The 27,101-nt window shown below is 43.5% G+C and overlaps 1 protein-coding gene and 1 pseudogene across 1 annotated transcript; both read right to left on the minus strand.

Annotated features, from left to right (window-relative positions):
- The window catches only part of LOC128409074 (E3 ubiquitin-protein ligase TRIM7-like), a 32,711-nt pseudogene extending 28,522 nt beyond the window's left edge, over positions 1 to 4,189 (minus strand).
- A 4,944-nt stretch (positions 4,190 to 9,133) lies between these two features.
- Positions 9,134 to 26,893, minus strand: LOC128409070 (zinc finger protein RFP-like). Its single transcript, XM_053379274.1, has 7 exons — positions 26,410 to 26,893; positions 25,807 to 25,902; positions 17,380 to 17,610; positions 17,023 to 17,045; positions 15,552 to 15,673; positions 14,527 to 14,559; positions 9,134 to 10,120 (listed from the first exon to the last, which is right to left on the minus strand). Exons 1-7 carry the CDS (start codon positions 26,836 to 26,838, stop codon positions 9,612 to 9,614), a joined length of 1,443 nt encoding a protein of 480 aa, XP_053235249.1. The 5' UTR covers positions 26,839 to 26,893; the 3' UTR covers positions 9,134 to 9,611.
- Positions 26,894 to 27,101: the final 208 nt, after the last annotated feature.

The following is a 27,101-nucleotide window of genomic DNA, read 5'->3' on the forward strand; positions in this document are numbered from 1 at the left end:
AAGTCCATATTCCACAGTGTCTGGAAAAGAAAAGGGGACAGAGATTTAGCATCACACCATCATTCAGAACACAAACCTGGAAAGAATATGAGCTCATGAGATTGTAGGCAGGTGTTGTGGACTACAAGTCCCATCATCCCTAACCACTGGCCATGCCAGCTGGAGATTATGGGAGTTGCAGTTAAACCTACCTGAAACCTACCTTAAACTGAAACTCTCTATACTGGCTATCCCTGGATAACCAGGGCAGGGGTGATGTCAAGGTTCAGGCCTGCCCAAATCTTGGGAGGAGGAGCAAGACCCCCAGAAGATCTCTCCATCAACAACATCCCTGTTCCAGGACGGGAGGCCTCAGCCCCAGACCCCTCTGCTCCTGGCTGTCTCCTGGACAGCCCTCCTCTCTCCTTCTGCCTCCCTTACATCAATCTCAGGGCCAAAGGAACAGAGGAGATGCCTGAAAAGCTGTAGGTGAGGCTACCTGGGAAATGGGTGAGATGCATGAAAGCACCTAAGGCCTGGCTGAGAGATGTGAAGAGGTCAAGTAGAACTTTTTACAGACAACTCGCAACTCAAGGGTGGGCTACATTCCTGGGGATTGTGCATAAAGGCAAATTGTGCAAAGTCAGAACGACCGCCAGAATCACCCCTGCCATCAGAGATCTCAAGATGGACCTATGAGATTTTGCAGGAGCCTTTCAGAGTCCAGTAAGGTCTTAAAAGCAATTTGCGTGGTGACCAAACCCTTCGTGGCAAGAGCTTTCAAGCCCTTTACCTTGCTGACTGGAATCTGGGAGGCTCCCCCAAGATCTCGCAGGAGCTTCCAAAGCCCAGCAAGAAGGGTTTATCCTCCTCTTTCAATTTCATAAGAAAAATCAGTTGTGAGTCATCTACATAGGAAAGTGTGACTTTTAGATATTGAAAAGGAATAAATAAACATTCCATTTTCCTGGCACTGCTAATGACCTGGAGCCTTTCATGAGCAATTTTAAATGCCCAGTATAAAACCCTCGCAGCCCTTCTTTCTTACCTTTGAACTGCTTCATGACTCCCTCCAGGAAGGGATTTATATCTCCGAAGTCCCAGATCCTCCACTTCAGGGCAGGAGGAAAAGCCACAGGAGGATCCTCTAAGTTCTCCTTCTCCTGAGACCTGGGAGGAGAAGAACAAAGTCAAGCCACCATCCTTCCAATGCAAGGAGCTTTCTGACAGGGCAGGGGTCTCATCCTGATAATAAAGGCATGATGGATATATATCCTGAAGACTAGGGAGCAGGATTTTCCTATGACAAAAGGGAGCATCTAGAGAGCACCTAACAAGTTGAAGGAAAACCGAAACTCACTTGCTTCCAAAATATACTGAAGGAAATGTATGAATATGAGATTGAAGGTAAAGAAGCCGATATATGCAAATTATTATTTTTTAAAGAAAAGTGAACAATACTGGGTCCTTACGGAGAAATTTTAGCACTACACCAGTTTTACTGAAGCATTTCACGTGATTAATGAACAAAATAAAATGGATTTGGTATTTGCATTTCTGAAATATAAAGAAGTTTAGAATGCTTTAGAATGGCTTTTGCAATTCACATTATAAATGTATTTTAGCACAGTGATAGATTTTTAAAATGGAGAAAATATTAGAAATTAAAGCAATATTTTCTAAACATGGAAGATTCTCAAAATTCAGGAGTGTCTAAAGTTGTTTGGAGGACAAGGCTCTCAGCGGCTACTCTTCACCACGGCTGCGTCAAAGGCAGTGGTGCCTCTGAACTCCAGTTGCTGAAACCACCGAAGGGGAGTGTCCTCTGGGGCTCGGATCCTGATTGTTGGTTTCCCGCTGGCATCTGGTTAATCATTGTGAAAACGGGATACTGGACTAGATGGGCCACTGGCCTGATCCAGTAGGGCCCTTTCTCACGTTCCTATATCTGGGGAAGAACCTGCAGAAACCTGAAATACACTGGATATTTAAGGTTAAGTTATAGTGAAGATATTTACAAGCCCCTTTGGAATGTCCCCCCTTTTTGTATCAACTGCAGAGTAAATGATTCCATCACAGAGAAGGGCCTTCAGAGATATGCAATGGGAACAGCTTTCTGTCTGTAATTTTACAGTAGATGGGACCAATAGCTACCACAAAAATGTGTCCCTATTTTTGTCTGTGATTTTGTGAAATTGACGATTGAGTCCTAAGCTATCTCTGGGAGGAGGAACTGGAGAGTGAGTTTCCCACCTGTTAAACTGGAACATTCATAGCATCAGAATAAGGTAGGGGTTTTCCATCACTTACCTCTGCAAGAAGCTTCCAATATCCTGGAAGAGAAGAAAGAAAGATGTCAGTGGAGCCATTTCTGCAGTCAGTTATAAATACTAAGCAGCTGAGTGGCAACTGCTGGGAATCACAGGTTTGGAGAGCACTACTGTTTTTTAGGCTTCCCAGTGACCTCTGGTTGGCCAATGAGAGAACACAATGCTAGAATGAAGGGGCCTGTGGTTTGATCTAGAAGGGCCCCTTCTGCGACCCCGGGACCGATGCCTTTCATTTTTCATGTAGTGTTTTCTTTCTGGTAGCATTTTAATGTGACTAAGCAGCACACTCCACCCTCTCGCATCAGGATGAGGCCTCACCTGCAGGAGTTCACTCGCTGGTTCCTGAAGCTTCTCCTCCATCTCCCGGATGAGGCTGTCAAGAGAGGAGAGGTCCCTGGAGAGTCTGGCCAGGTGCTCCTCCCTTTTGGCTGCAATCTCCTTCTCCACTTCTGCCATCTGGGCCAGAATACGTTTCTCTTGTTCTTCCAGAAACTGGTGCAGTCGCCTGAACTCAGCCACCATTTTCCCCCTCTCTGCACCTGTTTGTTTCTGCAGCAAAGAGATTGAAAGAAGAGAACAGTGGGCCAATGTCAGGCATCTAGTCTGCTCTTGCTTGATGAAGAGGCAAGTTATCCAAATTCCCTTGGAAGCCCACTTCTGACATATTCAGCAGAGAAAGAGCCCCCTCCTTTAAATTTCTTGCTTTGTGGGAGATAGGGCTGTTCAAAACAAAACCTCTTTCTGTATTCCATATTCATTCCCCCCTCCCCCAGATATTGATTCTAGACTATACAATTTTTTCATCTTAAAGCAGTAACAGTGATGCTTACAAGCAGGTCTTGGCTTTCCTTTTCTGTGTTTGCTTTAAGTACTAGAATTTTCTCTCTCTCCTTCCTCACATTGTCTAGGCAGCTGCTGATCTGATCCTGAAAAGAAAAGAAAATTCAAGTTGGGCTGCGTTACACATTAACAGGGAAGCTGAATCCTATGTTTGCTCCCTGCCCCACATCCCTGGGTCTTTTGCAGAGTTTCCCCTTTTTCATCCCAGTGGAGGCAGAAATGGGGCTGCCCTATATCAGAGCTGAGAAGCATGGGGGGTTTGCTATTTGCCCCCCACACTCAACACACCTCCAACATCTCCCCTCTCCTTTTTATTAAATTAACCCTAGGTGTTTAATCTTTCCTCCCAGGGGAGTTACTGCAGCCTGCAGTCAGGCGGTGCACTTTAATCCCTCAAAAAGGAAAATAAATGTTTATTGTATAAAGTTTCAGAAGTTTAGTCTTATCAGGCTGCACAAGATCTCTTGCTGGAGGATTCCTTTTGGGCTGCAAGACGAAAGAATACATTACAACATTCTATATTTATTTTTTATTTTGCAAGCCCCTCTTGTCTGCAGCTATTCCACCCCCCAAGAAAAACCCTCTGCCTTTTCTTACCTTGTACTCCTGGGACGCCTCCTCTAGAGGAACCACCTCGTGGCTTTTGTGCTCCTTAGATACATTACACACCACACAGATGGGGCTTCATCCTCCTGGCAGAAGAGCTTCAGGGGCTCCTGGTGCTTCTCGCAGACCCTTCCTTTTCCTTCTCCCTCCTCTTTCCCCCACAGATGGCTGAATTTCTTGGCTATTTCCACAACATTTGCCAGCTGCTGGTTTCTCCTGATGCTGCCTTGCTCCACTGTTTCCCTGCACTGAGGGCAGGAAGCCTCTCTCTCGGATTTCCCCCAGCACTGGATCAGGCAGGCTCGGCAGAAGTTGTGCCCGCATTCATGAATGATCACTGGATCCTTGAAATACTCCAGGCAAATGGAGCAAGTGGCTTCCTCGCGGAGATCCCGGACGGGACCCTCAAAAGCAGCCATGGCGGAGTCACCAGGAAGAAAGAACTGGTTTCGTTTTCTCTCCTTTCCGTCAGCAAATGGGCGTGTTTCCTTTCCAGGAAATTCAAATACGATCACTCAGGATCTCTGTTGACTTGGAGTTGGGTGGAGCTCCGAGCCGCTTTGATATGGTGGAAGTATATAGTTTTATATATTTTATTTTAAATGTTTTATTTTAAATGGAATGCTCATTCTTGGTGGCTGCTCTTTTAAGGAACCATTTCCCCGTGGGAGCTGGTGGAGATGGTTGTTGTTGTTGTTGTTTAACTATCAGCATGTCAGCCTCAAACTACTTTGCAAGCTGATGAATGAACTGCCTTCCCCCTCCCCCGCCTTGCTCCATTCACGTCTTCTATCTAGTAGCCCCCACATACAGAGGAGAAACAGCCCAGCCCTCCATCCCGGTGCCAGTTTTTAGTGCGTCCTTTTGACAGAATCGTCGGCGTCTGATAATGTGCAATAACCTCTGGACTCAGCTAAATGGTATCCAGATATTTGCCTGTCACTGCAGGGCACCTACTTTCAATTAAACCTGTTTTCTCCATGAATGCAGCCCTTTGTCAGTGAAACATCACTTTGTTATAAGAATTTTAAGCTCTCAAATGTAGAATAAACACACATAAATGCACACATATCTCATTATATGAGCCAAGTGTCTGAAATAGTATGGGAGAGCAATCCTGAAGCCATTTTGACTGCCCCAATGACCCCAAATATTCCTCTGAAGTAAGGGAGGAAAATGGGGAAAGCCTTACCATTGACTTTTTGCTTGCAAATCCTGTTTTAAGGGCATATTTGTGTATGAATAGGGTGAGACTGTGACCTGGACTCAGGAACTAAAGTATTAACCATCACCACAGAATGGCCAGGCTGCCCTTTCTTGTTTCCAACTTCAAGCTTCAAAGGGGGTGGGGGCTGATGTAATCTCAAATAAAATCCCTGTTTCCTCTCCATCCTCTCCTCTAAATTAATCCTCCTGCAGTCCAGGTGAATTTTTAATCTGCTCTTCAGGTCCAGCTTCCTCCATTTTTTCCCCATCCACTGATCCCATCTCCAGTCTGTACATCCTCTCAGAAAAATTAACATTAACCATGGAATATTTTATCTGTCTTTTTTATTTTTTGGTGTGGGGGAAGAGTTCTCACTCTTTTCACTTGTGATACTTTTTATCTTTATATACTGCTGAATTATTCTTGTTTGGGGTTGACACATTCCTCATAAAATTCTTTTAAAATCACAGTTTAAAAAAAAATTCAGTGTTGATGCTCTGAACATTTTTCTCTGACGTTTCATTTGATCCATGCTGAAGTGAGGGTCCCCTTCTTAATTTGGGACTATGTTCAAGTGTAAAAATGAAGGCAAAACAATTGAGGCTATTGCAAATCCACCAAAATCTGTTTTCCGTTTCATAATCTGGATCCTTGTGGATTATGATTCCTACTGTCTCTGTCTTGACATTTTGCAGAAGGGTCTGTAACTGAATAAAGAGCTGAGGGGACAGTTCTGAAAACTTTTTGGGGTGGATGTTCTGGGAGGAAACCAAAAAAGTAGCATGAGCAGCAGTTTATCCCAGTGTAACCCTAACGTTTGTGTTGTATTCATTAAACCAATATTGATGGTGATAATGATAACTGTAACCTGCACAAAACAAAACAAAAATTTTTTTCCTTCCAGTAGCACCTTAAAGACCAACTAAGTTAGTTCTTGGTATGAGCTTTCGTGTGCATGCACACTTCTTCAGATACCTGCACAGTTCGAGAGGATACCACAAGGCCAAATGGGCATCACAAGGTGGGAAACTCTTCGAGATCATGAGGGATCTTGAGCAATCCGGATGTTCACGGATTGACCAGGGCTTCAACAGAAGTGCCGGTCATATCAGCCAGAAAATCCTCCAGAGCCACTTGGATCCGTCAGTCTCTGAGGGTGGACCATTCTCATGGGTCCTCTGCAGGGGGGAAAAGCTGCTGAAAACGCCTAATTTCAACAGGAAGTGATCTCACCATGACAACAGACTGAGGTCCATATTTCCCAGTTTCAGATCCCTCTCTTCCTGCCCAGGCTCCAGTGTCAGCAGCGATATTCATCAGGCCAACTACATGTTGGGACAGCCCCCCAGTTGTCAAGGCAGCCTTGAATTCCTGAGTTGCCACTCCCAGAGCCAGTCGCCTCAACATGGATGTTGAAGCCCCCCAGATGCAGCAGTCTGGGAGCCCCCAACTCTGCCCCCAAGACTGGCTCTGCCACTCAGGCAGGGAGACTGCTGGGAAACAAGGCGGGCGGCAAACCAGCAGAATCCCAAATCTGTCCCATACTCAGTGCCAGGAGGAAACACCAGATCCCCATTCAGCTGGAGAGAGAGAGAATTTCTCTAGACCACAGCAACCCCCCACTTGCTGGCTCTCAAGTCTGCCCTGATCCTGCACTGAGTACCCAGGTGGGCACAACTGGGTGAGACCAACTCCACCTTGTTTCCCCATCCAGGTCTCAGGAATACACACCAGACTGGCCTCCTCACCCACAATCAAGTCGTGGATTGGAGGAACTTTGTTCACAGGCAACATGGCATGAACCGCAGCAGTCATGGCCCTCAGGGCTGGCTGATAGGAGATCGGTTCCTCAGGTCGGAGGGAGGGCTGGAACATGGCACCTTCACAACCTACCTCTGCTGGGGGCCCCTGATCCTTTCTTTCCTGTCTCCCACACTATACTTCCCTTTGAACAGGGCAGGAGATCCGTGGAGTTGGAGATGTTGAGTCCGGAGCTGAAGAAAAGGCTGAAATGTCACAGGGGACACAGTGGAAAGCTTTTGAGGGGGGAGATCATCAAGCCCATAGGCTGCCTAAAAGTTCTGGGGGGAGACCCAAAAGGAGTAGTCGGGGGGTGTATACCTATGTACACACTAATGTTTTGCTTCTATTCATTAAGCCTATATTAATTATGATGAAGTAATTATAACTGTTTCCTGCACAGACCCTGTGGTAGCAGTTGGCCAGGTTAGAGGGGAGCTGTTTCTGGGGCTGCTCAATGAAACCTCCTGGTGCAGAGGCAGTCTACCTCTGAATCAGCTGAAGCTGTGGAGGTGAACAACAGGAAAGGGCTTTTGGTCTGAAACCTTTCGTCTCACCGACTTTAAAAGGGTGTGTAAGCCAGTGGCCAAAACCATATGATGTGCTGTGTGAACAAGTCCTTTCTCTCTAGGCAATCACCAAAACCCGTGAGCTAATCCTTTTGATCTGTATCCAGAAAATAAAGGGCACTACTATGTCTACTCAAGAGTAAGTTCATAGAGACTTATTCTAGGGAAGTGACTTGATTTCCTCTTTGTTCCACAGAGATTAGAAAGATGTACTGCCTTCGCTTCTTCCAATTTGAGAATTGCCATTTGGGCGACTGTGATAAGAATGTGGAATTAAAACGTCTCTCCCGATTTGTTGCCCCATCTGTTTGGCATGGGTTGCAATGTTTCAGTTGAAAATGGGGTGGGGAACTATTGCAATTGGCATTCTTTGAGTCCCCCCCTTCCATTTGTCCACAACTGACTGTGTGTTAAAAAGTAGGGTGTCAATAGGATACCTGCTCTCTCGCTGACCTGGCAGATACGGCTCAGACTCACTTCTCTCCTGGTGGTGGGATTCCCACAAATAAAGGGATGGGCAGACTTCAGACATGGGGGATTTGCTTTCATTTCTAATCTGAATGCTGAGATCCAGAAATGGACCCAGGTGCAAAATACAAGCTTATGAAGGGAAGCCCCTGAAATCTACCCCTCACTCAAACTGGATTGACTCCTCCTGCAGACATTCAGGGTCAACAGAGGAAGGTCTGAAGAGAAGCTACAACACAGAGAGGAGCTTTGCAGGGAGGGCTTTCAAGCACATCTCTGAAGGGAATCTAACGCTTAAGATTTCACATTTTGAGTGCAGAGTGTGTTGGACTTGGGATGACAAGGCCCAGGTTCAAATCCCCTTTGACCATAAACTTTAATGTGCCTCCTTTTTCCAAGTCTCTCAGCTCAGCCTCTTCTACCTCACAGGGTTTCTTGGAGGATAAAACAGATGTTATAAACAAAAACTGCTCCTTTTCCCTTATGGGGTACCCAAGAGCCCATATAGAGTCCTTAAGTAGGCTCTCTATCAGTGGGAGAAAATAACAGAGGCCAACCAGAAAATAACGAGAAGCAAAGCAGCTAGTAAGCCTGATCTTTATTAAACTGTTGCAACAGGGACCCCACTCACCACAAGCAAGAGGGAGGAGAACAGAGCAATGGTGCGCAAGCCCTTATATAGACCAGGAGTCAAACCGGCCCATGGGGACCTCTGCCGCCCCCCGCTGCCCACTCTTAACGGTGCGTCACAGGGCCCGAATTCTGGGTCAATGGCACCTGTGCACCGGAAATAGTATGTGCGCATGCGTGCTCCAACCCAGAAGAGCGTGTCTGTGCGCATACTCCAGCCTATCCTCTGACGGATGGAGCATGGACCGGCCCATCGTCCGATAAGCTTGCCGACCCCCAATATAGACTTTTGAAATTGTCCACCCTACAGCTCAAGACCACCCCCCAAAAAACACCATACATACATCACAGGCAGTCCCCAGCAGAAATACATGGGGGGGGCAGTCTACCACAGAAATCCTGTCTGCCAGGAAACCTGATAACGGTCACTGGTTGCTCTGTTCTCTCCTCAAAAAGTCTGACAGAGGCTCTTCGTTGTCAGAGGGGACTCTGGTGAGATAGCACACGGTCTGTCACCCTCTCTTTCCATTTATTAATTTGTGTTTTGATGAAGGGCTCCAGGCTGCGATCACACAAGTAAGTTGCGTGTGAGTTTTGGGCCTCAACTAAAAAAACAGGTCTCTGATTTTCCTGAATTGCCATATAAGCTTCCCTGACTAGCAGCAAAAAAAGGAATTGTGGAACTTCCATCTCCATGACAATGGAGGCTTGGGGGGAGAAAAGGGAATCTGAGAGCAGGATTGAGGCTGAGGAAGGTTTTAAGTGATGCCTGTGCAGAATTCTGATTTTATTCAGAAAAGATGATGGTATTGTCTCTAGAAATCTCAATTTGGAGGTAGTAGAGAGAACTACATCGAAACAGGAATGTGTGGGGTTGCTGTTGTTTCCTAAATTATTTTCTTGCTTCCTTCCCCCTTTGCACTTCCTGCATCGACAGAAGTAGCCAATTCCCAAGGGAGAGAGAACAGGCAAGTTTGGGGACTGACAGGGGACCCAATCCATCAGTGTCATTTACAAAGCTGGCCTGAGAAGGGAGAGTTGCATCATGATTGACACAAGGGATGACCAATCACAGCTCTGCAAATAAGGTTTCTTCTTAAGTGCCTGTCAGCTCAGTCCTGAAGAGGAGACTGAATATGTCATAATGGCAATGAATATACACTTGCCTGTCTGCACCCTCAGTCAAGAGAGTCTCATGTTCTCGTTCTTGCCCACGTAAAACAAGGGCTGGAGGGTCTCTCCTGAGAAGGGGGCTGCCGGATATGCGTGGAGAAGGGCTGCTGTATCTGCATCGTAAAAGGACACCCACCCCCCTTCACAGTTCAGGGTCACTCGGATCCTCTCAGGCTCCTCACTTGGAACAAAGTCCTCATGGGGGAAGCATACCTTGTACACACCGTCCCACTTCCCCAAACCCCAGATCCCTTCCCTAGTATCATAACAGAACTCACCCTTCCTCTTCACAGACTCTCTGGCCACCCCCACCCCCCACCCCTCCTCTCTTCCCACAATGACCTCCCAGAAATGTCTGCCTTCCATGAACGCCTCACGTCCCAGTACATAGGCATATGTGTCAAATCTCTCAGGGTTGTCTGGCAGGTCTTGATAGATTTTCCCCCATCTCACACTCTTGCAATCCTCAGACAGGATGAGGCGGGGATGTGCTGTGTCTGGATCCAAAGTTACATTTTCTGTGGGGGCAGATAAGGAAAGAGAAGAGAAACAACGTCAACTGGGAAGCTGACTTTTCTTTAGGCACATGACAGAAATAGCATCCCCTCTGAAATGAACAGGGACTCCAGGGCTCTGCATTCAAGACAGGGATGTTCATCAAGTTCTTAATAATGATTCTCGAAACACTTGCAGTTCTTTCCCTACCCCTACGGTTGTGATTCGTGGGTTTCCACTTAATTTTATTTTGATTTCAAATGTGATTTTGAACTGTATTTTAACCAATCATGTGATTATGTGTTTTTAATGTATTCTATTTGGTGTTAGCCGCCCTGAGCCCAGTCTTGGCCGGGGATGGCAGGGTATAAATATTATTATTATTATTATTATTATTATTATTATTATTATTATTATTCCAAGGGTTTGAAGTACTTAACACACATTACCTACATAGAACTCTTGCAAGAACCCTGTAAGTTAAGTCAATCTTAGCATGCCCATTTTTCAGATAGGAGGACTGAGACTGACAATGGCGTGTCTAAGGCCACCCCCACCCCCACCATTCATGGCAGAAGGGAATCAAAGCAGGGACTCCCTAATTCACATCAATCTTTTACCTCACATCACATGCCAGTCCATTCTTGACAGGCCAGGTAAAATTGGCAGCAGGTGCTCTCACCCTCCTTGTAACCACCACTCAAGTTTTGGTTACATATTTAATGTAATTTTATAGCCTATCCTTCCAGATAGATTATAAAAAGATGAACAATACCCAAAAAGGTATTTCTGGGCTCTGATTGACACTCCCTGTCTAAAATGTCCTGCTTGGGATTCCTGAAGCAAGAACAAACATGATTATCTCTTGTGTTTGGTTAGAGTATTGCAGAAAATTGATAGTTCTGTCCTTTAAATTGACATCTATTACATAGTTGACATGAATGTCCTCCTTTTGCTATGACTTGTTTTAATGCATTTATTGTTGCAATCCCAAGACAAGGGGCCTTTATTAAAGCCAAACCCAGTAAAACCTAGGAAGTGCCATTCCCACCTGTCACCGTCAATGCAAAGACCCCATCCTGGTTCCCCAGACCTGATTGGCTGTATGACTCACATTTATGGAGTGGAAGCATCATGAGAAATTCATTTAAAAATTGGTCATTTTATGTGTTAACATGAATAGAAGTTATAAATATTGCAGCTGTTGTATAAGGGATTATGATGATGAATGGAATGTAATTGAAATCAATAAGAATTTGGAACACAGAAATAAAGAAAATCATCAATTCTAGCACCTTAAATAAGTTATATAATTTGGTATTTGAATGATTTACATTAGAATTGTATTATAAATTGGTATTGTTATAATGAGGCTATTATTATAATTGTATTTTTTATAAAAAAATAAAAATTGGTCAGGCTGATGGACATTAGAAAGATCTGCTCTGCAGTCCTCCCCCCTCCTCCTCCTGCCACGTTAAGGAAAGTTAGTCAAGTGATTTATTTTTATTTTTTTTATTTAAATATTTATTAAAATTTTCCACATTTAATACAAAAAATCAAAAAAGAAAAAACAAAAAAAAATTAAAAACACTTAAGGTTTACAATTCCATATTTTCAATACCATATTTCCCTGACTTCCCCACACCTCCCCTTCTTGTATTCCAATTCAAATTGTTAGTTCAACAAGTTCCTATCCCCAATTTTTAACCTTTTTATATTTAATTCATTTTAGCAAAACCAATTTTAACTTATAGACATCAATATTTGTACCTCAGTGCTCAAACCTTTTTCTAAAGTCGACCCAAATTCCCTTCCACGAATTCCCCAATTTTCATACTAATAACCAAACAAAATTAAAAAACAGATTATAATTGTACACCCTTTGGATTCCCAGACCCCACCACCCCCTTTCCCGGTTTCGATCCCCAAATATCCATCAGTCTTGATCTACTATCAGCCTGGAGATCTCACGTCCGAGGCTCTTAATTCTCTCTCAGTTCCTCTCTGCCGGTTTTTTTGATAGTCCTTAGTATTAAACACCAGATCTCGGAGCAGCTCTGTCCCAATAAGGTCCATGTTTCTTCCAGCCAGACCTCCATACTTAAAAGTAGGGCCCAAAAGTCCAATTGTCGCGAAAGCTCCAGCTTCCACTTTAATCAAATTTGTAATCCATAGGTCTTCAGATCTCCACATAAGGAGATCTCTCCATTCTTCAATCTCCAGTTCAAACCAGATTTTCATCATCCAGTACTTATTTTCCTTTGTAATCATCATATCAGACCTCTGGTTCGATTTCTTATTTTCCTTTGTAAGCATCATGTCAGACCTCTGGCTCTCCTTTGTCATTTGCAAAATTACAGCTCCTCCTTCCTTCTCCTCAGGAACAACATATGTCTCCTTCTCCACACTTTCAAAATTCTCAAATTTCTCTTTTTGTCCAGCTGCATGGGCTTCCTGAGTCAAATCCTTATCAAATTCAGTAATGTTATTTACTGTTAAGTTCAGAGTTGCAACATTTGTAGCCAAAACATCAATTTGGCCTTGTAACTTTCCCAAGAGAACAAAAACTCTGTCCAACCCAGCCTGAATTTTCCCTCCTCCAGCCATTCTTGTAGTGTCCCAAATCCCCCTCTAGAGGGATTTTGGTAACTTAATATTCTTTCCAGTTCAAATCCAAAAATCAAGTTAGTTTGTGTCAGTTCTTCCTTGTTTTCAACAAAATATAACCAAATTGCTACAAATATATCCAGCAGAGACAGCAGAAACAAAGTTCTCTTTTTCCTTCTTGACAGCTAATTTTGACAGCTGTCAAACTCTTCTATATCTCCTCAACAGGCTCTCTCGCGAATCACTCCCGGGTCCGGGGGGGGTGGTACTTCAACTCTCAAAATTAGCTCTTATCCTCCAGTAAAATTACTTATACTTATATTGCCAAATTGTGAAATTAATATCTTTTATCCAATAAAGAAAAAGAAATTCTCTTGACCTTAGTTAACTAGTCCTTGCTTTAAATTTTTTTACAAGACGGGGAGGCGGACTTCCTGTTTGCGCCTTCCCCGATCGTGCCAAATTCAAAAGAAAAATTTCCTTTACAAGTCCAATTTCCGTACTACTCACGGGTTGTTACTTTTAGAGTCCAATTGTTCACAAGAAGAAGTCAGCGCTCTCCGACCATGGCACGCGGCTTCACTCCACAGGAGGAGCAGTCGACTCTCAGCACCGTGCCGCTCACCCCGTCCCCCGTTCCGAAGCCTTTAAAAAGGCTCCTTCGCAGGTCGGGGCGGCGCAAATGGTGCCCGCCGAGTCACCAGGTTCACAGGCTTCAGCGCCTGTGATTTCTAAGGGTCCCCGCGTCGCCGCAGCGGCAAGACCCAGCTCCTGTAGAGCCGATTCCCTCCGGAGCTCGGAGGGAATCCGCCATTAGCTGTTCGCGCTAACCCGGAAGTCCGCCAAGCGATTTCTTTTTAAAGACACACAGTTGTACAGAGGCCTTTGGAAATTAAATGTGATGTTGGATGTTGCCAGTGCTATTAGTCAATTTTTTGTGTGTGAAACGTAATGGGTTTTTCTAGTTCATTGTTGTATTTATAAGCCTTTATGCATTTTACTCAGTGCTGTTATATTTAAAATTATATTCTGGGATTCTTTTAGACAAGTAAGAGTTTCCTTTATGCTGCCGTCTGCTGCACCATTTCCAGCTCTTACGATTCCCTTTTTGTGGTGTCCAGGATCAGGCCGGACTGGACTTCTGTCTTCCCACTGAGCCTTTTTCCACGTTCTGTGGTGCTATTCTGTCCTGCTCTTTTAAGTTTACTCAGGTTTCTCTAGTCCGCCATCATGCTGAAGCAGAGAAGTCATGTCTCCCCTCCAATACAAAAGCTGAGGGAAGACCCCCATCTTGCAGGGAAGCCGAACTCCTGGAGTTCACACTCAGGCAGCCCCCAGCTCCCTCCACTGACACCATAACCCATTCACCTTCTCATGCCCAAAGGTTGTTGCAGCCATTTTATGAGCTATTTGTGTTCCTGCATTTCCCACTCTTACACCTTACTCTCACATAAAAGGGGTGGGGATCTTGTATGGCTCAAAGGGATATTTCCCCCTCATGTGCCGGGAGTCTTTGGCTTCACACCACCCCTGTGTCTTATGGAGATTCGGCACAGAAAAGCCAGCCATCCTGGGCTGGGGCTTCCTAAGTGTCTGCAGGATCAGGCCAAGAGCCCATCTAGCCCAGCATGCTGCTCTCATGGAACAGATGCCTCTGGGAAATAAGGGGAAATAAGGCATGGATGGAAGAGCTGCAGTGGGCTGGTCTTTTGAGAAGCGGATACCATCTCTCCTGAATTAGTGCCTGGGGAAATAGCTGGGAAAACCCAGCCAGATGGTCGGGGTATAAATAATAAATTATTATTATGATTAAAAGTACCTTTTTGCAGCTGAAGTCCATATTCCACAGTGTCTGGAAGAGAAAAGGGAACAGAGATTTAGCATCACACTATCATTCAGATAACAAACCTGGCAACAATAATATGAACTCATGAGCTTGTAGCCAGGTGTTGTGGACTACAAGTCCCCTCATCCCTAACCATTGGCCATGCCAGCTGGATATTATGGGAGCTGGCCATACTGGCTATCCCTGTATGAACAGGGCAGGGGTGATGTCATGGTTCAGACCTGCCCAAATCTTGGGAGGAGGAGCAGGACCCCCAGAAGATCTTCCTGTCAGCAACAAGATCCAGACACCCCTGTTCGAGGACGGGAGGCCTCAACCCCAGTCCCCTCTGCTCCTGGCTGGCTCTTGGACAGCCCCCCTCCTTCCCTCCTTCTGCCCCCCCTTACATCAATCTCAGGGGCAAAGGAACAGAGGAGATGCCCAAAAAGCTGTAGGTGAGGCTACCTGGGAAATGGGTGAGATGCGTGAAAACACCCAAAGTGTGGCTGAGAGATGTGAAAACGTCAAGCACAAATTTTTACAGACAACTCGGAACTTAAGGGAGGGTTACATTCCTGGAGATTGTGTACAAAGGCAAATTGAGCAAAGTCAGAACGGCCCCGGATTCACCCCTGCCATCTGAGATCTCAAGACGGCCCCATGAGATTTCGCAGGAGCCTTTCAGAGCCCAGTAATCATGGCAGAGGTCTTAAACGTGATTTGCGTGGTGGCTAAACGCTTCGTGGCAAGAGCTTTCAAGCCCTTTACCTTGCTGACTGGAATCTGGGAGGCTCCCCCAAGATCTCGCAAGAGCTTCCAGAGCCCAGCAAGAAGGGTTGATCCTCCTCTTTCAATTGCATAAGAAAAATCAGTTGTGAGTCATCTGCATAGGAAAGTGTGGCTTCTAGATATTGAAAGAGAATAAATCTTCCATTTTCCTGGCACTGCTAATGACCTGGAGCATTTCATGAGCAATTTTAAATGTCCAGTATAAAATATTTTCAGCCCTTCTTTACTACCTCTGAATTTTTCCATGACTCCCTCCAGGAAGGGATTTATATCTTTGAAGTCCCAGATCTTCCACTTCAGGGCAGGAGGAAAAGCCACAGGAGGATCCTCTAAGTTCTCCTTCTCCTGAGACCTGGAAGGAGAAGAGCAAAGTCAAGCCTCCATTCTTCCAATGCAAGGAGCTTTCTGACAAGGCAGGTGTCTCATCCTGATGATAAAGGCATGATGGATATATCATGAAGACTTGGGAGCAGGGTTTTCCTATGGCAAGAATGAGCATTTTGCTGACGTGTGGATCTAGAGAACACCCAACAAGTTGCAGGAAAACTAAAATATACTGAAGGAAACAGGAATATGAGATTGAAGGTAAAGAAGCTGATATATGCAAAAAAAATTGAAGAAAAGTGAGCAATACTGGGCCTTTGCACAGAGATTTTAGGACTACACCAGTTTTAGTGAAGCTTTAATGAGGAGAACAAAATAGATTTGGTATATGCATTTCTGAATTATAAGGAAGTTCAGGATGATTTAGAATGGTTTTTGCCATTAACATTACAGTTGTACTTCAGTTTATGAACTATTAATGAACTATTCGGTTTACAAACTCTGCAAAAACGGAAGTAGTGTTCCGGTTTGCGAACTTTACCTCGATCTACAAACGGAATCGGAATGGTGGAAGGGCACCAGCGGAAAGCATGCCTTGGTTCATTACGGAAAGCATGCCTTGGTTTAATAACAGCTTTGGTTTAAGAACGGACTTCAGGAATGGATTAAGTTCATAAACCGAGGTACTACTGTATAAATGTATTTTAGCACAGTGGTTATATTGAGAAATGGGAAAAATATTGGAAATTAAAGCAATATTTTTTAAACATGGAAGATTTTCAAAATTCATGAGTTTTTGAAGTTGTCTGGAGGACAAGGCTCTCAGAGGCTACTCTTCACCATGGCTCGGTCAAAGGCAGTGGTGCCTCTGAAACCACAGGAGGGGAGCGTCCTCTAGGGCTCAGATCCTGCTCACGAGTTTTGCACTGGCATCTGGTTAGTCACTGTGAAAACAGGATGCTGGACTAAATGTACCACTGGCCGGATCCAGCAGGGCCCTTTCTCATGTTCTTATGTCTGGGGAAGAACCTGCAGAAACCTGAAACATGTCAAATATTCACTGGTAAGTTATAGTGAAGATATTTACAAGCCCGTTTGGAATGTCCCCTCGTTTTGTATCAATTGCAGAGTAAATGAATCTATCAAGGAAAAGGCAGAAATATGTAATGGAGGAGAATGAGGAATGGCTTTCTTCCTATGATTGTAGATGAGACTAATAGCTAGGAAAATGTGTCCCTGTTTTTGTCTGTTATCTTGTGGAATGGACGATGGAGTCCTAAGCTATTTCTAGAAGGAGGAATTGGAGAGTGAGTTTCCCACCCGTTAAACAGGAACTTTTGTGGCATCAGAATAAGGCAGGGGTTTTCCATCACTTACCTCTGCAAGAAGCTTCCAATATCCTGGAAGGGAAGAAAGAAAGATGTCAGTGGAGCCATTTCTGCAGTCAGTTATAAATACTAAGCAGCTGAGTGGCAACTGCTGGGAATCACAGGTTTGGAGAGCACTACAGTTTTTTAGGCTTCTCAGAGACCTCTGGTTGGCCAATGAGAGAACACAATGCTAGAATGAAGGGGCCTGTGGTTTGATCTAGAAGGGCCCCTTCTGCGACCCCAGGAATGACGCCTTTCACCCTTCATGTACTGTTTTCCTTCCAGCAACATTTTTATGTGACTAAGGAATGCCTATAGTCTGAAGCAGCACACTCCACCCTCTCACATCAGGATGAGGCCTCACCTGCAGGAGTTCACTCGCTGGTTCCTGAAGCTTCTCCTCCATCTCCCGGATGAGGCTGTCAAGAGAGGAGAGTTCCCTGGAGAGTCTGGCCAGGTGCTCCTCCCTTTGGGCTGCAATCTCCTTCTCCACTTCTGCCATCTGGGCCAGAATACGTTTCTCCTGTTCTTCCAGAAACTGGTGCAGTCGCCTGAACTCAGCCACCATCTTTCCCCTCTCTGCTTCCATTTGTTTCTGCAGCAGAAAAAAAACAGAAAAAGGAAGAGAACATATCAGGCAAATAGTCTAATGTTGCAGGATGAAAATACCAGTTATCAGAATTCCCCTGGAAAAGAAAGAATGATAAGAAGAAAAAGAAAGAATGATAAGGATAATTCAGATTAAATGGGAGCAGGAAGGCATGATCCATCCAAACACGGCCCAAGAACTGATGAAGAATATAAACAATATTAAAATAGAAAAGTATAAAGAATTAAGTAGAAAATTTTTATTAAAATGGTATAGAACTCCGGCACAAATGGTGTATATAGTGAAAGGGTTTAGTCCCAAATGCTGGCATTGTGGTCAGGAAAAAGGACTAAATTCACACATGTGGTGGGAATGTAATCTGGTTAAGGAATATTGGCAAAAGATTATAAAGGTAATTTCTGGATTATTTCAAATAAACATAGAAGTTAATAGGGATTTGTTATTTTAATTAATTCAAAATCCTTTATTAGGCATATCACACCTCACATTAACAAACAAACATCATATACAGACTGTATAAAATACGGGCTCAGCGAACACAATTTATCCCAGTCCTATTCTTAACTCCAAAAAATAAATCAATGTACATAAATAATATAATACAACACAGCAACATCACCTACCATTAAAACCACTAAGTCTCTTTATCATGGCCCATTCTTTCTTCATGGACAGCACTTAAAAATTCAGCCGCTATTAAAGTAATTTGATCATCGCTGTCCGCCAGCAGGTCCTGAACAGTTGGTTGTGTAAATAACTGTCTATTAAATTTTAGGGCCTCAAATAATTGTCTTCTGGCATAGCTGCCAAAATCACAGGAAAAGAATATATGCTCTAGAGTATCGGGTTCCTGTTTTCTGCATTTACAGAGACGCTCTGATTCTGGGATAGCTAAGTATCTTCCTCTCACTACCGCCGAGGGAAACATGTTAAATCTGGCCAACATAAACAGCCTACACGATTCATGTTTCTTCAGATTTGTCATGTATCCCTTTTGAAAATCTCTACACAAAGGGAGATTTAGGTGGATAGGAGAGCAGGTGCTGCGCTTTGCAACCTCAAGCATGGCGAGAACACTTTTTTCTGTGAGGGTCTTCCTGATAATTTCCCATATATCTTTGGGATCAGAGGTTTCAAAATCAGTTAGGGTGAGCCCTATCGAATCCAGTTTTCTCCTACAAATCACTGATAGATTGTAGTTTGCCCTATCACTTAAAAGATCGTAAAGTATAGTATTAGGGGATAGGGCTCTATAATGGAGGAAGATCCAATATTTCAAGGTCCTCAGCCATGCCCTTACTGATAAAGGCAGTATTCCCAGCTCACAACATATTGTTTCATATTTTACAGAGTTTGCAAGTCCTAATAATGACCTCAAAAGGGATGCGTGAAATTTATCCAACCTCTTGAGGTCACCTGAAATCCACACTGGTGTGCCGTATAGAAGTTGGGCACAGAGTTTCATGTCAATCACTTGCAATACAGCTGGAATAAATCTGTTTCCTACTGGAGAAAAAAAATAGGATTTAATATGGTGGGCTGTCACTTTGGCCTTAGCTATTGCAGCACATATATGTGTATTCCAATTCATATTATTTTTGAATGTGATTCCCAGATAATTGAAGTGCTTAACTTCCTGTATTAGATGTTCATTAATTATACAGCCTTTTGGGTTCCCTCTCTTTCTGAATTGCATAATCTTTGTCTTATCATAATTAATTTTGAGATTATTGAGAGAGCAGTAGTTTGAGAAACTCTTAAATAATTTTTTTAAACCCAAAACAGAGAGTGAAATAATTACAGCATCATCTGCATAAAGTAATAAAAAGAGTGGGCTATTGTTTAAATAAGGAGTATGAGTGGTTGCGTTTTGAAGAAATAATGGTAGGTCAGATAGAAATAAATTAAATAGGGTAGGGGCCAAGATACAGCCTTGCCTAACTCCTCGATTATTCAGAATAGGACCTGCAAGTCTACCATCTTTTGATACTTTAACATATATTTGGTTATTAGAATGTAAACTTTGAATCAGTGTAAGTAGATATGGGTCGATACCAAGGTGTTCTAGTTTAGTCCATAGTTTATTGCGGTCGACCGAATCAAAGGCACTTTTTAAATCCACAAATGCCACAAAGAGTTTACGTTTATTTCTCATGACATATTTATCCACAAGATGACTTAACACTAGACACTGGTCAAGAGTTGACGAGCCTGCCTTAAAACCAGCCTGCTCTTTACCAGGTAGACCTTTTGTCAGCATCCATTCTTCCAATTTAATAAGCAGAGATTTGGCATAGATTTTACTTATGCATGGTAACAAACTTATAGGCCTGTAGTTCTCTTGGCAATTCCTATCACCTTTTTTAAAGATTGGTACCACTATTGAGTTGTTCCACGACTTAGGTACAAGAGCTGAGTGATAGATAGAATTAAAAAGCGGTACAAGTTTATTGGCCCACCATTCTACATCTAATCTCAACAGGTCTATTGGAATGCCATCCATACCAGGTGATTTCCCTTGCTTAAACGAAAAGATTATCCTTTTCATCTCCTCAACAGTAATTTGAAATTGTGTGGTTTTTGCCAGAGAAAATTTAAAATTTTCCTTTTTACAAGCTTGGTGATCATAAAAAACGGCAGTAAAATGTGAAATCCAAGCCTCATCGCTTATATTAGGGAAATCAATGATATCTTTTATTGAGAGAAGTGACCAAAAAGTTTTGGTATCTTTAATTTCTAATGCAGTAACAATTTTAGACCATTTGGCTAGTGCGAACTCAGATTTTTTTTCCAGGAGCATGTTCTTAAAAGCTTTTTTCATTTCAAAATAAGTCTTCCAGAGACCTTGAGAGTTGGTAATATAGGCTTCTTTTAGACAAGTTCTAAGTTCTTTCTTATAGTTAATGCAATCTTTATCAAACCAGTTATACTTATTTGAAGGTTTGTTGCTGAACTGAGGGTCTAAAAAAGAAGAAAATAAATCCTGGATAGTCTTATAATAACAATCATTATCCTCCAGGGGCATCAAATTTTGGTTAGCCACAGGTTCAAGAATAACTGGGTTATTTTCAAATACTGCTAATAGATCCTCCCTATTTTTATCACTTATATAAACTCTTTTGGCATAGATAGTCTTATCAATACTAATAAGAGGACTAATATCATTATTTCTAGGATTCATGTACATCTCTAAAACTATTGGGAAGTGGTCACTTTCTGAGCGAGGTACAACTGTAAAAGAGGCAACTTCATTTAACATTTCAACGGAAACTAGAGAATAGTCGATTACGCTCCTACCCCTTTTGGAGCTGAAGGTAAAATTTCCTGGAATATCCGGCCACATTGAGCCATTCAAAAATGAGAGGTTAAATTCTAAAACCAATTGTAAGAGTTTTCCTCCTGCTTTATTAATAATGATGTCCTTTGAATTCCTCCCTATTCTCAATGGAAGAGGGGCGTCTTCAGCTAGATTTGAGACATAGTGTTTATAGAGAGCTGTATTATCTGATCCAATTCGAGCATTGGTGTCTCCCATTACAATCAGGGGGATATTTGGGGATTTACTACGTATTAAATACAACTCTTCAGAGACTATATTCCAACCATAATCTGGTCTAATTTCTAACTCTAAGGGAGGAAAATATATATTTAAAAGAAGAATTTCCCTGTAAACAATGGAAAATGATAATAGTTGTGCATACTGTCCAATATTTCTGATATAATTAATTTTAAGGTTAGAGGACTGTTTGATACCACAGATCAAACCAGCTTTAGGGCGACCTTTTGTTGACATTTTAGTAGCAGGTAAATTATAAGTAATAAAATTAGGGATATTTAAAGGTTTAAGAGACCAGGTTTCCTGCAGAAGTATTATATCATAAGACTCAAGAAAATTTATAAAATCAGAATCAGCTAATTTACATGAGAGTCCAGCTACATTCCAGGACATAATAGAAAGAGTTTGGAGAGATCTTTGATTTAAGGGTGCTAGTGAGGTATGCGTGGTGCATTCCGGATGTCACACCAAGTTCCTCTGGTTCTTACTATTAGCCCTTTCAGCGGGTTCAGATAGTTCAGATGCTAATTCAATGATGTTTAAAGATGTATTCAGTATGCTCACATTTGAGGAGGGTGGAATGCTAGGGTTGCAACCTGGCGCACCCATGCTGGGGACTTTATTTGGGGAGCCCAATTCAGTCTCATTTAATTCTCTCATTTTATCCCATGCTAATGTAGTGACCAGGTTTGCCTCTGAGATGGGTTGCATGCGAGCTGGGTTATAGGAGGGGCGTTTCGATTCCAAGATCTGAGAGGATGGATTCATCTCCGCAACAACCAATTGGCCTGGGGTGACGGAGGGTTTCCCGACCCATAAATCCAGCTCGTGACGATAGAAGCATGAAGCCTGATCTGGGACATAATCAGATATGTTTTGGTTGTGTGGTCCCAGTTGGTCCTTCGTCAGCTTTGTCAGACAAGAACGAAGGTTATTCAGTCTATAGAGTATTTTGTTCTGAGTTTCTTGGGGGAGAGCGCAGTAGGAGTTAATTAAGTTATTTTCAAAACTATCGAACCCGTTACCTTGGCTCGCCTCATATAAAGTCCCAGGAGAGTCTGGTCTTAGAAGATCATTAGTAGGTAACTCTGGATGGTGATTAGGCGAGTCCTCATTGGCTTTTATATCAATTAAAGTGTGGTGGGATTTGTTATTTTCGGGAATACTGGGAAATAACAAAGTAAAAAGTAATAAGCAAGAGTTGTACAAGATTATGATTCTAGCTGGAATGGCAGTTATTGCTTTGGGGTGGAAAGAAAAGGCCAAATGGAATATGGAAAAATGGAATGATTATGTTTTTGAATACGTACAATCAGAAATATTTGCACAGATAGTGGCAGAGGATAGATGGGAAAACAAATGCCAAAGAATCACAAATAAATGGGCTTTTTACAGGGACTGGATAGAAAGAGGGGAAGCCAACCCTAACATACAAGCTCGAATGAACAGACTGTGTACATGGATAAAGATAGAATCATAGAATAGAATCATAGAATCATAGAATCATAGAGTTGGAAGAGACCACAAGGGCCATCGAGTCCAACCCCCTGCCAAGCAGGAAACACCATCAGAGCACTCCTGACATATGGTTGTCAAGCCTCTGCTTAAAGACCTCCAAAGAAGGAGACTCCACCACACTCCTTGGCAGCAAATTCCACTGTCGAACAGCTCTTACTGTCAGGAAGTTCTTCCTAATGTTTAGGTGGAATCTTCTTTCTTGTAGTTTGGATCCATTGCTCCGTGTCCGCTTCTCTGGAGCAGCAGAAAACAACCTTTCTCCCTCCTCTATGTGACATCCTTTTATATATTTGAACATGGCTATCTTCTCCAGGCTAAACATGCCCAGCTCCCTTAGCCGTTCCTCATAAGGCATCGTTTCCAGGCCTTTGACCATTTTGGTTGCCCTCCTCTGGACACGTTCCAGTTTGTCAGTGTCCTTCTTGAACTGTGGTGCCCAGAACTGGACACAGTACTCCAGGTGAGGTCTGACCAGAGCAGAATACAGTGGCATTATTACTTCCCTTGATCTAGATGCTATACTCCTATTGATGCAGCCCAGAATTGCATTGGCTTTTTTAGCTGCCGCGTCACCCTGTTGGCTCATGTCAAGTTTGTGGTCAACCAAGACTCCTAGATCCTTTTCACATGTACTGCTCTCAAGCCAGGTGTCACCCATCTTGTATTTGTGCCTCTCATTTTTTTTGCCCAAGTGCAATACTTTACATTTCTCCCTGTTAAAATTCATCTTGTTTGTTTTGGCCCAGTTCTCTAATCTGTCAAGGTCGTTTTGAAGTGTGATCCTGTCCTCTGGGGTGTTAGCCACCCCTCCCAGTTTGGTGTCATCTGCAAATTTGATCAGGATGCCCTTGAGTCCATCATCCAAGTCGTTGATAAAGATGTTGAATAAGACCGCGCCCAAGACAGAACCCTGTGGCACCCCACTAGTCACTCTTCTCCAGGATGAAGAGGAACCATTGATGAGCACCCTTTGGGTTCGGTCAGTCAGCCAGTTACAAATCCACTGAGTGGTAGCATAGTCAAGACCGCATTTTACCAGCTTCTTTACAAGAATATCATGGGGCACCTTGTCAAATGCCTTGCTGAAATCAAGGTAGGCTACATCCACTGCGTTCCCTTCATCTACCAGGCTTGTAATTCTGTCAAAAAATGAGATCAGGTTAGTCTGACATGACTTATTTTTCAGAAATCCATGCTGACTATTGGTGATCACAGCATTCCTTTCTAGGTGCTCACAGACTGTTTGCTTAATGATCTGCTCCAGAATCTTCCCTGGTATTGATGTCAGACTGACTGGGCGGTAATTATTTGGGTCCTCTCTTTTCCCCTTTTTGAAAATAGGGACAACATTTGCCCTCCTCCAGTCTGCCGGGACTTCACCTGTTTTCCAGGAATTCTCAAAGATGACTGCCAGTGGTTCTGAAATCACATCTGCCAGTTCTTTTAATACTCTTGGATGCAGTTCATCTGGCCCTGGAGACTTGAATACATCTAGACTAGCCAAGTATTCTTGTACTATCTCCTTAGTTATTCTGGGCTGTGTTTCCTCTGCTGAATCATTTGCTCCAAATTCTTCAGGTCGGGCATTGTTTTCTTTATCGGAGAAGACTGAGGCAAAGAAGGCATTGAGGAGTTCAGCCCTTTCTGTGTCCCCTGTTTGCATTTCACCATCTTCTCCTCTGAGTGACCCCACTGTTTCTTTGTTCTTCCTTTTGCTACGAACATACCCATAAAAGCCGTTTTTGTTGCTTTTAACCTCTCTAGCAAGCCTGAGTTCATTCTGTGCTTTAGCTTTTCTGACTTTGTGTCTACACGTGCTGGCTATTTGTTTGAATTCCTCTTTGGTGGTTTCCCCCCTTTTCCATTTTTTGTACACATCCTTTTTTAATCTTAACTCAGTTAAAAGTTCTTTAGATAGCCACCCTGGCTTCTTTAGGCACCTTCCATGTTTCCGTCTCATTGGTATTGCCTGAAGTTGTGCTTTTACTAGCTCCCTCTTAACAAACTCCCAGCCATCATGAACTCCCTTTCCTTTTAGTATTACTGTCCATGGGATCTCACCCAGCACTTCCCTAAGTTTTATGAAGTCGGCTTTCTTAAAGTCGAGAAATTGAGTCTTAGTATGCTTGGCTGCTCCTTTCCGCTGTATAGTAAACTTCAGAAGAGCATGATCACTCGCGCCTAATGATCCTTCCACTTCTACCCCACTAACCAGGTCATCAACATTGGTTAGGACCAGATCTAAAATGGCTGTTCCTCTTGTTGCTTCTCCCACTTTCTGGACAATGAAGTTGTCTGCAAGGCCAGTGAGGAATCTGTTTGACCTTATGCTCTTGGCTGAGTTTGACATCCAACAAATATCCGGGTAATTGAAGTCCCCCATTACTACTATCTCCCTTCCTTTTGCATGCTTGGCCATCTGTTCCAGGAAGGCATCATCTATGTCCTCCGTTTGGCTTGGGGATCTATAGTAAACTCCCACAATGAGGTCACTGTTATTCTTCTCTCCCTTAATTTTGACCCAAATGCTCTCACTTTGGCTTTGAGGTTCTAAATCTTGGATCTCTTCACAGGTATACACATCCCTGACATATAACGCCACTCCTCCTCCTTTCTTGTCTGGTCTGTTTCTCTGAAATAGATTGTATCCCTCCATTATTACATTCCAATATGTATATATGATATGAAGATATGAAGAAGGAAGGCCTGACCGGGGGGGGGGGAGGGTTGGAGGGGGGAGGGGGGGGAAGGTAAAGCGGATGGTATTTTGAATGGATTTTGTTATGTAAGCCCTTTTTCAGAAACTATATATATTAATGTTATGTAGGTATGCATTGCAGTATGAATGAGTTGTGTTTTGTATTCTTTGTTTATAGAATATATATAATAATGTTACGTTACTATGCAAATGTAATAAAACAGTTTAAAAAAATGGGGGGGGGGACCAAGCCCACCCCCTCCTTTAAATGGTCTTTCATGCTCTGTAGGAGATCAGGCTGTTAAAAAACAAACCTCTTTTTGTATTTCATATTGATTCCCACCCCCCCCCAGATATTGATTCTAGACTATAGCATTTTTTATCTTAAAGCAGTAACAATGGTGCTTACAAGCAGGTCTTGGCTTTCCTTTTCTGTGTCTGCTTTAAATACGAGAATTTTCTCTCTCTCCTTCCTCACATTGTCTAGGCAGCTGCTGATCTGATCCTGAAAAGAAAACACAATCCAAATTGGGCTGCCTTACACATTAACAGGGAAGCTGAATCCTATGTTTGCTCCCTGCCCCACATCCCTGGGTCTTTTGCAGAGGTTCCCCTTTTTCATCCCAGAGGAGGCAGAAATGGGGCTGCCCTATATCAGAGCTGAGAAACATGGGGGTTTTGCTATTTGCCCCCCACACTCAACACACCTCCAACATCTCCCCCCTCCTTTTTATCAAATTAACCCTAGATGTTTAATCTTTCCTCCCAGGGGAGTTACTGCAGCCTGCAGTCAGGCGGTGCACTTTAATCCCTCAAAAAGAAAAATGTTTATTGTATAAAGTTGCAGAAGTTTAGCCCTATCAGGCTGCACAAGATCTCTTGCTGGAGGATTCCTTTTGGGCTGCAAGAGGAAAGAATACATTACAACATTTTATATTTATTTTTTATTTTGCAAGCCCCTCCTGTCTGCAGCTATTCCACCCCCCAAGAAAGAACCGCTACCTTTTCTTACCTTGTACTCCTGGGACGCCTCCTCTAAAGGAACCACCTCGTGGCTTTTGTGCTCCTTGGATACATTACACACCACACAGATGGGGCTTTGGTCCTCCTGGCAGAAGAGCTTCAGGGGCTCCTGGTGCTTCTCGCAGACCCTTCCTTTTCCTTCTCCCTCCTTTTTCCCGCCCAGATGGCTGAATTTCTTGGCTATTTCCACAACATTTGCCAGCTGCTGGTTTCTCCTGATGCTGCCTTGCTCCACTGTTTCCCTGCACTGAGGGCAGGAAGCCTCTCCCTCGGATTTCTCCCAGCACTGGATCAGGCAGGATCGGCAGAAGTTGTGCCCGCACTCCGGGATGATCACTGGATCCCTGAAATACTCCAGGCAGATGGGGCAAGTGGCTTCCTCGCGGAGATCCCGGACGGGACCCCCAGAAGCAGCCATGGCAGAGTCACCGGGAAGGGAGGGAGAGAGGGAGCTGGTTTCGTTTTCTCTCTTTTGCGTCTGTAATGGGCGTGTTTCCTTTCCAGGAAATTCAAATGTGATTACTCAGGATCTCTGTTGCCTTGGAGTTTAAGCTATCATTTCCCTGTGGGAGCTGGGGGAGTTTGTCGTTGTTGTTGTTTCCTATCAGCATGTCAGCCTCAGACTACTTTGCAGGCTAATGAATGAACTGCCGTCCCCCTCCCCCGCCTTCCTCCATTCAC

The sequence above is a fragment of the Podarcis raffonei genome, chromosome 2 (assembly GCF_027172205.1).
Source record: "Podarcis raffonei isolate rPodRaf1 chromosome 2, rPodRaf1.pri, whole genome shotgun sequence".
NCBI classification, from domain to species: Eukaryota; Metazoa; Chordata; class Lepidosauria; order Squamata; family Lacertidae; genus Podarcis; species Podarcis raffonei.

What these genes read in the sequence shown, in the direction of transcription:
- LOC128409070 (XM_053379274.1), bottom strand. Translation starts at nt 26,838, where the DNA reads ATGGCTGCTTCTGGGGGTCCCGTCCGGGATCTCCGCGAGGAAGCCACT. An exon ending in AGGCGTCCCAGGAGTACAAG is followed by an intron (nt 25,903 to 26,409) that starts GTAAGAAAAGGT and finishes TTTTCTTTTCAG; the next exon opens with GATCAGATCAGCAGCTGCCT. An exon ending in ATTGGAAGCTTCTTGCAGAG is followed by an intron (nt 15,674 to 17,022) that starts GTAAGTGATGGA and finishes TTCTCCTTCCAG; the next exon opens with GTCTCAGGAGAAGGAGAACT.